The sequence below is a fragment of the Triturus cristatus genome, chromosome 11, assembly GCF_964204655.1.
Source record: "Triturus cristatus chromosome 11, aTriCri1.1, whole genome shotgun sequence".
Classification (NCBI taxonomy): Eukaryota; Metazoa; Chordata; class Amphibia; order Caudata; family Salamandridae; genus Triturus; species Triturus cristatus.
Genome location: NC_140594.1, coordinates 224,717,804 through 224,730,821, shown reverse-complemented (window position 1 = coordinate 224,730,821; position 13,018 = coordinate 224,717,804). Strand labels below are relative to the sequence as shown.

At 47.8% G+C, this 13,018-nt stretch overlaps 1 protein-coding gene across 7 annotated transcripts in view; it reads left to right on the top strand.

Annotated features, from left to right (window-relative positions):
• Positions 1 to 8,739, top strand: part of GIT2 (GIT ArfGAP 2) — a 668,976-nt gene extending 660,237 nt beyond the window's left edge. For 6 of the 7 annotated variants that reach the window (XM_085633297.1, XM_085633301.1, XM_085633299.1 and 3 more), the window contains one exon: positions 6,337 to 8,739. In XM_085633297.1, the coding sequence (XP_085489423.1) occupies positions 6,337 to 6,549 (213 nt within the window). In that variant the 3' untranslated portion in view covers positions 6,550 to 8,739. The remainder of the gene's footprint in view (positions 1 to 6,336) is intronic. The other variant, XM_085633302.1, reaches the window with a different exon arrangement.
• Positions 8,740 to 13,018: the final 4,279 nt, after the last annotated feature.

Here is a 13,018-nt window from a genome sequence, read left to right as displayed (position 1 = left end):
CGGATTACTAGGGAGAGCGTCAGTCAGACCTCCATGAGGTCCGGCGATTCTGAAACAGGGATCCCAACGAGGGCTCCAGGAGGTCAGGTACATTTGTGCCTTGGGTCCCCTCTGTCACCTCGTGCGCACGAATTACAAGAAAGGGGGGTAATTTTCCTCCAGATTACTAGGGCAGGTCAGTCAGATCTCCATGAGGTCTGGCGATTCTGAAACAGGGGAAGGCAGACCCGGGGCCCGCCCGCCGGGGCACCCAGGGGCCCGGGTACGCTCCTGCCTCTCAGCCCCTTCCTGATGGTCCTTTCTCTCCGAGTTTTCTGGGTCAGAGCCGGTGAGGTCCGTGGATCCCGAGACAGGGGAAGGCAGCACCCGGGCCCGCCGGAAGCGGGGCCCCCAGGGGCCCAGGTACGCCCACCTGCCTCTCAGCCCCCTTCCCGATGGTCCTTTTTCTCCGAGTTTGCTGGGTCAGACCTCCGTGAAGTCCGGCGATCCCGAGACGGGGGAAGGCAGACCCGGGGCCCGCCCGCTGGGGTCCCCAGGGGCCCGGGTACGCTCCTGCCTCTCAGCCCCTTCCTGATGTTCTTTTTTTCACCAGGTTTGCTGGGTCAGACCTCCGTGAGGTCCGGCGATCGCGAGATGGAGAAGGCAGCGCCCGGGCCTGCCCGCCGGGGCCCCCAGGAGCCCGGGTACGCACCTGCCTCTCAGCCCCTTCCTGGTGGTCCTTTTTCTCCGAGTTTTATGGGTCAGACCTCCGGAGGTCCGGCGATCCCGAGACGGGGAAGGCAGCGCCTGGGCCTGCCCGCCGGGGCCCCCAGGGGCCTGGGTACGCACCTGCCTCTCAGCCCCTTCCCGATGGCCCTTTTTTCTCCGGGTTTGCTGGGTCAGACCTCCGTGATGTCCGGCGACCGCAAGACGGGGAAGGCAGCACCCGGGCACGCGCCTGCCTCCCGGCACCCATCGATGGGCCCTCCCTTCGTGCCTGCTCGCCCTGGGAGCAGGTAGGGATGTGAAGCCGTCATCCCCCCCGCGCAGGGCGTCCTGCAGAGGGGATGCCCCGGCCGTACTCTGATCGATTGGGCACTCTCGGTCCATTTAGGGATGGACTGCTTGGCCAGCCTCGGCTGTTGTTTCAAGCAATTAGCTTCCTCACCGCATGGACCGTCCGACTCGAGGGCCTGCCGCCTGGCGGGAGGCCCTTCACCCTACCCAGCAGAGCGAAGGCCGAGCGGCCCCGGCAGCTCGTGCCTCCCAGTGGTCTGATCCCGAGCAGAAGGGGTCGGGTGGCGCCAGGCCCTTGGACGCTGTTGCCCAGCAGGTCCGTGCGCCACGCCGTCACCCCTCTCCGCCCAGCACATTTCCGCAGCAGTTCGGAACGACCGTTCCAAGGTGTGCCGCCGCCGCCAGGCGGGCGCACCACCGGACCGTCTCGCCCGCTCTGTCGGGGAGGTGGAGCATGAGCATGCGTGATAGGACCCGAAAGATGGTGAACTATGCCTGGGCAGGGTGAAGCCAGAGGAAACTCTGGTGGAGGTCCGTAGCGGTCCTGACGTGCAAATCGGTCGTCTGACCTGGGTATAGGGGCGAAAGACTAATCGAACCATCTAGTAGCTGGTTCCCTCTGAAGTTTCCCTCAGGATAGCTGGCGCTCGGAGCCCCCAGTTTTATCTGGTAAAGCGAATAATTAGAGGTCTTGGGGCCGAAACGATCTCAAGCTATTCTCAAAATTTAAATGGGTAAGAAGCCCGGCTCGCTGGCGTGGAGCCGGGTATGGAATGCGAGTGCCTAGTGGGCCACTTTTGGTAAGCAGAACTGGCGCTGCAGGATGAACCAAACGCCGGGTTAAGGCGCCCGATGCCGACGCTCATCAGACCCCAGAAAAGGTGTTGGTTGGGGGCTTAATAGTCGAGAAAAATGGGCATCCCGGGCAGGCCGTCGGGAGAGGACGTGGCCTGGGCTTAACCCTCCTTGGTTCCAGCCGAGGGTCCGGGTGCTGAGGACAAGGGGTCCACCGGGGGCCCGGGGAGGCTCTCCCCGGCCTTGCTAGGGTACGGAAGCTGGGACCGGGCCTGGGGCTTTGCACCGTGTGGCAGGCCCCGGGGTGCGGGAGCCCCCCGTCCTGCAAGCTAGCTGAGGGTCCGGGCGCTGGGGAAGGGGGTCCACTGGGGCCCGGGAGTCTCTCCCTGGCCTGGCTAGGGTTCGGAAGCTGGGCCTGGGCCCGGTGCTGGAGCTCCGTCCCATGGTGCGGCTCCGTCCCAGGTTGCGGGAGACCCCTGTCCCGCAAGTCAGCCGAGGGTTACGTGCGCTGGGGACGGGGATCCACAGGGGCCCGGGGAGGCTCTCCCCGGCCTGGCTTGGGTTCGAAAGCTGGGCCCGGGGCTTGTGCTCTGTCCCAGTGTGCCAGGGTGTGGAAGCCCCCGTCCTGCAAGCCAGCCGAGGGTCCGGGCGCTGGCGAAGGGTGTCCACCGGGGCCCGGGGAGGCTCTCCCCAGCCTTGCTAGGGTTCGAAAGCTGGGCCTGGACCCGGGGCTTGTGCTCCGTCCCAGTGTCCCAGGGTGCTGGAGGCCCCCGTCAAGCAAGCCAGCCGAGGGTCCGGGCGCTGGGGAAGGGTGTCCACCGGGGCCCGGGGAGGCTCTCCCCAGCCTGGCTAGGGTTCGAAAGCTGGGCCCGGACCCGGGGCTTGTGCTCCGTCCCAGGGTGCGGGAGCCCCCCGTCCTGCAAGCCAGCCGAGGGTCCGGGCGCTGGGGAAGGGTGTCCACCGGGGCCCAGGGAGGCTCTCCCCGGCCTGGCTAGGGTTCTGAAGCTGGGACCGGGCCCGGGGCTCGTGCTCTGTCCGGCAGGCCCCAGGGTGCGGGAGCCCCCCGTCCTGCAAGCCAGCCGAGGGTCCGGGCGCTGGAGACAGGGGTCCACCGGGGCCCGGGGAGGCTCTCCCCGGCCTTGCTGCTTTCAGAAGCAGGGACCGGGCCGGTGAGCAGGAGTGTCTGGCTTTATCTGCTATGCTGGCGGAGCGGAATTTTCTGCCCACCCCTAGTGCTAACACAAGGGTGGAGGCGGTGGTGTTGGTCGGCCGCCTGCACTGCTACCGCAGGATCTCCTGTCAAGCTAACCTGAGAAGCCTTGACACATCGGAGGAGACTCGCCCTAGCACAGAGTAAGCCTGTGGACACAGCATGAGAGGGGCTTGCTCCCCTAGGACTCATATTGTTAAAAGTGGTGGATGGGGACAGGGCCGTTTCTACCATTAGGCGGCTGCCTAGGATGGCAAAATGGCTAGGGCGGCAAAAGGGGGAAAAAATTTACTTAAGAAAAATTAGCTTTCTTTGCCCTGAAGCTGCCCCTGTGCGCGCGCCCGTGCTTAGCGCAGGTCTTCCTCAAACAGGCCCTTGAGTTTGTGTCCCCGACCTTTGTACCACATTATGCTTGTAGAAACCCATTCCACTGGTCGGATCACCGTGTAACCCGACGGACTTGGGTACGGCTTGTTTTGTTGGTGCCTCCGAGGGCCCGAACATACAAGTGTCCAGGGACACTCCTCTCCACAAATAATCAGAGAAAGCCCGAGCGCGGAAATCCTAGTCCACACACCGGGATGGGAGAGGCCGCCATGGCCGCTAGCGCACCAGCGGCTCCCGGCGTCCAGCAGCCCTCGGCCTCCCTCTGCACTGCCACTGGGTACTTCCCCGACCCAGCAGCTGCTCTCGGTGACGTTTCCTGCATCATTTGCTTGGTTGAGTACTTCACAGATCCGGTGACCACAGAGTGCTGGCACACCTTCTGCCTCTCATGCCTCACTCGTTACATGAAGCAGCAGGATTTAACCATCTCGTGCCCGAGGTGCCGGCACAGGCTCGGCCTGAGGAGCAGGCCCAACAAGGAGCTCTCAGCTGTCACGCAGGCCTTTTGGCAGATTAGGATGGAGGCCTCTGCAAGGCCGCAGATGAGTTTTTGTGAAGGCCACTGTCAAATAAAGAAGACAAGTGTATGTCCAGTGTGCTGGGAACCCCAAAATCATAAACCCTTTAACAGTGCCCCTCAAGTCACCATAAACACACATTAGATGCATTTAATTTGATTTACAGCGCCACTCATACCAGTGTAGTGTCAGAGTACTTTACATCACACACATTACTCTGAGACAATCAATTATACATGTGTAAATCACTGTATAGGAAATGATACATAAGACAAAGGACTACAAGGTGTCGGAGTTATATGACAACCATACTAGTAGGCAATATATTAATAGTGATTGTTCTGGAGAAACACACCCTCAGAATTTAAAATGTAATACCATGGTTGTGGGTTCTCTTTAATAATCAGAATTGATTTCTATCCAAATAAACACTTTTTTCAACATTAGGATAATCAAATCATGGACCATTACGGGACATGCTCCGGTTATGCCATTAACTGACAGAAATCTGTCATATACAGCCCTAGAGCCGTGACCGCCTGAGCGGCGATCGCTGGGACCCTACAGATAGCACATACTGGGTTTACGTATTTAGGGATCTACCTTACCACAGACAAGGAGCTCTCATATCAGAAGAATATCCAACGGGTCATAACCAATTTCGCTACAGATGCACAGAGATGGAAATCCCTACCCCTCACAATACTAGGTAGGGCGGCTATGTTTAAAATGATTACCCTGCCCCGTTTTCTTTACGCCCCCCAGAACGAGTACTTCCCCCCCCCCCCCCCCTCTCCTGGCAAACCTTTCGGGTGATAGATGCTGAGCTACGCTCCCTTCTATGGCTTGGAAAGCAGCCGAGGATTGCGTTGACCACACTGCACCGTTACCAATACAATGGGGGAATTTCATTGCCTGATATGGAGGCCAATTATTGGGCGGAACATCTAACCCCGGTGAATGAGTGGCTTCATGCCATGGCAGATCATCCCACCTACAGGCTTGAAAGGGACACCATGGCGAACCGCACATACCTGTACTATCTCTACGGGGGAAGGGGCAAGGGAAGACTTCTTCCGGCCACACAGGTTACGCTGGAGGTCTGGGACAGGGCGTCGAAAACATTGGGGTGGGAGCGCAAACCACCAAAACAAACACCTCTTTGGCACTGCCCCTGGTTAAGGGAACTACACAAGCTGAGGGGCTTCGAGGGATGGGATGTCATTGGCATTTCCACCATAGGTGACATTCTCTCCAAGGGTACACTTGAAGGTTTGCGTGCACTGCAGGCGGACTTTGGGTTGCACACCTCTCAATTTCTCAAATATGCACAACTTCGACATGCATGGTAGGTGGAGGGCTCCCTATCCTCCTCACTGCCGGAGTATGCACCACTGGAGTGTTGCCTACTACAAGAGCATATACTTGCTAAGACGGTCTCGCTGACATACAGAACCCTGAATAAAAATGCTCTAAATAGGCTGGGGAGACTGAGGGAGTCCTGGGAACACAATCTAGGTACACTTGAAAATATAGACTGGGTGGCAACTTTAATGCACCACCGCGAGGTGGCCATTAAATCCCGTCTTCGTCTCATTCAATACAAGGTCCTGCATAGGGTCTATTACGATAGGGCCCAACTCCATCGCAGTGACCTGAACTGCCTGAGATGTTGACGACCATTCCAGACGGGGAAGAATCCGGGCACATTGAAGTGGGGAATGGTGAAAGGGTGGGCTATTCAAACTCTAGAAACCCGAAGGGATGACGGAGTGGGATTCTTTGTGATGAAGAATGTACACGTATGCTTTTGCATGACTGTAACCGAAGGAACTCTGTTTTCTTTTGTTTCTTGTTTTGTACAAAATGCAAATAAAAAAATGTTAAAAATAGAAAACACCTTGTGTGCTTGTCATCTCATTTTATCTGTATGATTTGTTCTTCCATCTCGGAAGAAGACAACCTTTGCTCAGTAGACTTCAATGATTGTTTCTCCTTTATAACATTCATGAAGAAATACAAAAAGGTTAGCTTTCTTTAGTTATAGAAAAGAAACATTTCCCATTCAAAGTTGTGCCCTCCAGCCTGAAATATGTTCCAAGAGTAGTTACTAGATTCTTGGAGGTGAAGGGATCCTGCCGGAGCTGTGATATTCATGTGCACCTTTATCCAGGCGATTGAATAAATCGTTCAGAGCATTGTTTAACCATCCTCTGGTACAGTGTAGGATCTGACATAATTATCGTACTCCAAAATCACAACTCAGTCTCTTGGACAAGTAATTTAAATGCTTTGCAAATCTGTCTTTTGAACTATCATACGTTGCATTGTCCTCAGCTGTGGAAAGTAAATTATTTTCATAGGACTTGTGTTTTTTTTGTCCAAACCAACAAATGGATTTTTCTTTTCTTTTCTTTTTCATTTATTTAGAAACCCAAGTCTGACATGGTGAGAACTTCACTAAGACTGCTAACATCCAGTGCCTATAGACTTCAGACGGAATGTAAGAAAACGCTTCTATTGGAATTGAGTCCTACAACCGATGTACAGCTTATTACCCAACAAGTTATTCAATGCGCTTATGACATTGCAAAGGCTGCTAAGCAACTGGTGACAATAACAACCAAAGAAAACAGCAACTGAATGATGTGTTTTAGAGACTTGCTTTTTTATGAGGTTACAGCTCTAATGAAAATACCACCTTTTTATTATTTTTTTACCAAAATGTAAAGGCGCAGGGTCAACGTTTAAAAAATATACCAGTATTATTTTAGCATGTTTTTTTAACTAATTATGTTAAGCTATTTATTTAACCCACTGCCTTATTTCATACCTTATTCTTGCCAAACATCTTGGAAAAATGCCTGTTGGAGTATTAAGGTGAACTGTTTCATCCGTAAGGAACGTAAAAGCTCTAAATGTTGGCAAAATTATTGGTGACAAATTAAAATTGTTACTGCTGATGGACATTCACATGTATTAATGTATTTTAATTAATAATTCAAAATGTAATTTGAGAATTGTTGCACTTGTGCCATGGCAAATTGTATTGCTCCACTGCAAAGTTTCTAAAAGCCCAATATAGATTCTTCTATACCAGTTAGCTACAGACATTTTGAGACCCAATTACCTCACAATTCCATGGTATCAATTATCTTCTGTTAAGATTATAAGAATTTGCTTCCGTTGTAGGTCTGTAGACTTCTTGTACAGTTTAAAACCATGTTACCAGGCAATAAGTTCTCTTACGTTTGAGATGTGAAGTCTTTCACATTAAACACAGTGCACTGGCATTATTAAAAAGACAAAAACTGCAGTATATGCATTTTAGATAGTTCCCAGTTGAATATGGATTACTTTCGTGAATAGATTATCTCCACAATTAAATCAAGTTGCTTGATTATTGTTATAGGCCAAGTTTGCACGATCTTGCTATAGACTTGCAATCCGTCAAAGTCAAGATAATATGGAGTTCTTTAAAATGTATTAAAGAATTTTAACAGTCTCGGTATTCAGTTAAACGGATTATAAACAAGTACTTCATGAAAAATATAGCAAATGTTTGCCTATGAACATCAGGTTGAATAACCGTAACGTATAAAATATCTGAACCTCTGACAATCTTAAGAGGCCCATCTGTGATATTGAAGAGCAGCATGATTTTAACAACCTGCAACAATGCAGAATAATTGTACTGATGTAGATGTCAGGATGTGTGAATATTTCATAATATTATTGGGCACCTGTTAATATCGTACATTGCCTTTTTCACATGAAATGTAATCCAATTCAACAAGAACCAATGTCTATAGTTAATCATAGCCAATTGTAGTTTGACTATTATTTAGTAGTTCTCTGTCACAAATTGGCAATTCATTCTTTTTTAATTTGCCAGTTAAATGCACCAGGATTGTGTCTATTGTGTGCCATATTCCATTTATAACTAGGTACATGTATATAAAACCTGTCATGTAGATGTTAGTTAAAACAAACTGTAAATTGTTCAAACATATCAGGTTTTAGAGGTAATCTATAGGAACTAATCTCCCCATGGAATTAGTTCAATACATGTTAGTAAAGTTAAATAAATCTATTGCTACAGGGTATTCAACTTTGCACTTTTAAAAAAGAAATGTTATTAATAAACAGTTAATCAGTAGGCTATGCCTTAATATTACAATGGAATATTTATAAACATTTAAGTCACCCCACAATTTCTTATTGTTAAATTCTAAATTGTTTACTCAGAAGTCTTGAAAAACATAATTAGTTTGTAAACATAGTATTATATCTTTAATTCATGTGTCATAGACTAAGACTTTTCAGTAGGCTATCTCTGTGCTGTAGCATACTTGTTTATTTCTGTTGTCCCACTTCATAAATGATATACAATTGTATAGAAACATGGGCATCACTAATGAGTTGATGTGAGAAAATGTCATTACCCTATCACCTCTGTAAATCTCTGATGTGTAAAAGAGATTGTTCAGTATTTTAGCTTACACAAAAGACTTTGAGACACAAAGTTTATCCAATACAGGATTTTTAGGGAGAAAAAATGGTGCACATTTTGTGAAGTGCTGTGTTGCAGATTAATGCACCAACACTGTATTTGAATAGTTTAAGAGTTGTGTTCTACAAAGGGAAAGATGATGCAAAACTGCCTGCTAGACCTTAGCAGCATGGTTATTCAAGGTGCCTTCCTTAATTTGTGATAATTTTATTGCTTTGAAATGTGGTATGAGAGAATGTTTTTCATACGCCTGTCTGAGAATAATGAAAATGTTAAACGTCTGCAAACTAAAAGGGATCTTTCTTTTTGGTTTTGTATGATTTTTGTATTGCTTTCCTTCATTGCTGCTTGTATTTTTACATATAGTGACTGTATTTTTTCCTCTTGCCTTTAATTCATGTTCCCACAGCTGTGATTGGAATGAAGGACGTGCTTACATTTCATAACCCTGAAAAAGATGGCATTATGTTACCATAAACGGCTATCTCATTAGATCTGTTTGGCAAATAACACTATTCATGTATTATGGATCAACATATGGATTGTAGAAAAACATGCAGTGTTACTCTTTGTACAGCAATGCCGAATGATCTTAATTACCATAATAAGAATTCATGGCATTAGTATTCCAGACAAAAAAAAATAGATTTGATCTTCACTTTAAAATGCTGCTAGCATTGTTGAAAAATTTAACAGAACATTCATTTTTTAGACTCTCACACTAAGGTGTTAAGGTGTGAGAAAGAGAAATATAGCAAATGCTTAAAGTATCAAATATTTTCAATGATGAGCACATTTATCAGGCAAATCACTTTAATTCAATGTATGCATACGATTTTCCACAGAAACAGTAGGTTGATGTTTTGAAATTTCGAACTAAGCTAAGTGCATTTTGTATTGGACAGGTAGTGGCAATGTAATATTTCCCATTAGGCTCTTTGAACAAAGTACTATGCATCTGTTGGGGATATTATTCCAGTAAGGCTGGTCCTTTGAATCTTAAACCTTCTGAGAGAGTCTGGGTGCCTTCTGACCACTTCAAAAGTCAAAGACCATGGACTCATAAAGCTGCTTGAATTGGATGTATCCTCACCTTGAAAGGCTTACTCCAGTAAAAATGCATTTGATGTGTTAACACTATAACACAGCCAGGAACAGGAAGGTGCACTCCAGTCAAATAGCATTATGGCATTGAATCACTCTGGGTGGAAACTGACTTTCAGTAAAATCTCGACAATTGCAGCCTATTTAAAGGAAGATAGAAATAAGAATTAGGTGTGTTGAGAAGACTGCACCATGATCTGACCAATTGTGACCCGTGGCACTGTGGGTCTTCAAATCATTGAGTCATTTGTAGTTAGACCTATGTTTGACTCTGAATAAGTCACAATATGTGTAGCATACATTTTAGTCTTCCCTAGGTGCACACTGTACCATGTGAGACCTAGTGATGTCAAGATTTTCCATAATGATTTTTGCCATCACGATCTATTTTCTAGATGCTGTTTTTGGCCTTACAGTTTTTTTGTTTTTTGTTTTTTGTTTTTTGTTTTTTTACTTCAGTGTGTTTTTTAAGCTACACAGACGTTTCCAGGTCAAATTATTAGAATGCATACCAGTGGTGGTTTGTGACCCACGAAAATGGTGGGTCGACATGATAAAATTTAATCATATGCAAATAATCAATTACATTTCAAAATGAGAAAAAAAGTTTCACTTTACTTTTTAGCTTGCAGCACACATCCTCTGTATTCTCCAGCCTTCTCCCAACTCCTCCAGCCAGCTCCTGACTCCTACAGCGCGAGGTCTTGCAGCTCCTTCTCCAATGCAAACCCTGCTCTCAAGCTGCACGAGAGAAGTGTCTGGTTTTGCTGGAGCAGGCAGCTTCAGCACTCCAAAGAGCACTGAAGGCCTGTGCCTGCTCGCTCAACCCGGGTTGGAGAGGTTTAATTGCACATGCCTGTTTGGCCGTAATAATGTAGCCGGCCTAACCCACATGCCCAATTGACACTGAAGGGCCACTCGTCATTGCTGCCATTCAGCAGCTATGGCACACTGGCCCCGCCCTTCCCTCTCAGTATGGCAGAAAGCCAGAAAACTAAAATGATAATGAAAATCCTTTCAGTGCGATTTTATTTTTTCAGCTTTCTGCTGCTGTGTGGGGAGGGGGCGGCACTCCTCCGCCCCCATGGAGGAACGGCTGCTGATAAATACTGCTGCAAAGTCTTAATTCAACAAGAACTAGATTCCCTTGGGAAGGGATTGGATTCATGATTTTCTTCTTTGCTGGAAAATAGTTCACTCTGTGTCCATGCTTATAACCTCTGTTCACTAAAGGCACACTGTTTCCAGACCTCCAAATAAGTCTTCAAAAATGCACACATGTTTGCCTCATTTATGCTGCGTTTGCTCTACTCAGCAGTGAGATTAACTCCAGTACTCCCAGTCATAGCCATTACCTTCATGGTGTGCAAAGTGGCTCATGGCTGTGGCGGTCTACCCTTGACGAATGTTTGACTATAGGGAAATTCTCCTGCATGTGCACCATCATGAGCAAGTACTTGTGTGAGACTCAGTATTACCGTAGTGTGTTCACAAGGCCCCAGACTAAAATGGGCCACACCTCATTCTACCGACTGAGTAAGGTAGGGGAGAAGGGGAAATAAGGGGATCGAAGGTCCTGAGTACCCGTTAGGGGCTATATAAAATCGGCTGAAACATGTTGACAGACCTGCAGATAGGCAGGGTGCAGGGCCATTTATTCACCCGGACACCACCATCCCATATTATACACGTTTTAATCCTGATCAGGAAGTCCAGGAGTAAAATATAGAGTGGATATTCCTGAGCCAATTTCAATCTAATTCTCTGCATTATAGTTCTTTTTTTGATCCCTGAGATTTTGTATTGTCTTTCCCCTCCCTTTTGCTCCATCCCAAGCGTTGGTCTGTGCAGGAATGTTGTTAGCAAGCCTAGTGATGAAACATGCCACATATTGTTGGTGAGGGCAATTTAAAAAAAACAATGCATGCCGCACACTCTCCTCATGCTCTATACTTCTCTTCTGTCCTACATCTCTGTGTTTTTGAGGCATTATTAAGTCTGTTTTGCGTATGCCCATATATCTAAGAAAGACAAATAGACTTTGCTCTGTAATGTCCCTAAGGAGAATGAACATGATGATTCACTCAGAAACGAAGACACTACTAACATTACAGTTAATGAGGCCGAATGGTCAGCAACACCACTTGCTCCATCAGCAGGATGGTTCGATATGGTTATTTCAAATCCCTTAATTACTGTGATATTAGTCTTGGGAAATTAATGTGCAAGAAATTAATTTTAGGATCCTATTTTTTCTTTGTGATCGAGATTTACTGGCAAGTGAAAGTCCAACTCAACATTGAAACACAAGAAGGGAAAGCAGGGCTCGACCCTATCCTGCCATTATCTTGCTAAATAAAAGTAGCAAGGGCATCAAAGTGCTACTCGACACTACTGATTACTTGGGGCAAGCAGACAGCCCTAATGTAGTGCTCTATCACCATGCAGGAATGAGATCCACATGCTTATCTGGAGGCTTTTCCCATTGGCATGCCTTTCACTGGGACATGCCTGTTTGGCCAAAAAGCTGATTCCACCCTGGAGCGCTTCCAGAAAATCCAGCCACAGTTCACTCTTTTGGTGTTTTGACCCCTGCCAGACAGTTTCCTCATCAGTTTTGGCTCTTATGAAGGTACTCAAGAGATTTGGCATAAAGATAACACTAGCCCCCCTCCTACCGCCTGCCCTTGTTGCAGTCACCTCAACTCGTTCATGGCCAGGGATGGGTATCATGCATCCAGCGTGCAGAGCACCAGGGGGCATCAGCCTACAATCCTCTTTAGTTGCCTCTGGCAATGCACAATCACCTTGTGGAAGGCCATTTTCTCTGCCACACCCGATAGATAGGTCCTTTTAGATTATGCAGCACCGCTATGCCCTTCTTTTTTCCGACACTCCCCAGCTTCCGCCCACATTAGAACGGGTAACAGAAGGGCACCATTCAATCTTACTGCAAGACATGGGTACGCTACTGTCCAAAGGGGCCATTGAGACAATGCTGGCCTCGAAATAGGAACATGTTGTTACTCTTGAAAACTTTCCAATAACACTTTCTCAGAACTACATTCAGGATAGACTGGAGCACAGGACTTCTGTACACCTTTTCCTCCCCTGCCTTTTGTGTTCTGAGTTCTGAAAAAGATCAGGATCAACCAGGCCCAAGTCACCCTAGTAGCTCCACATTAGGCAAGGAGAGTGTGGTACACTGAACTTCTGGACATGAGCATCAGTCCTGCTGTCAGGCTACCGCTTTGGGAGAATCCTCTGTTGCAGCAGCTGAGCAGGGAACCTGTGAAATCTGCACCTCCATGTGTGGAGATTGAGCGGTGACAGTCAGCTGCATTCTGTTGAAGTTGTAGATGTTATCCTTGCCCCAGGTGGTCCTTCACAGAGTCCGTGTAGGCTGGGCACTGGGACAAGTTTGGAGCTTGATGTGGCCCTTGCATGGGGACCCATTCCAGGCCACATTGTCCAATGTCTTGTTTTTACTCCGGC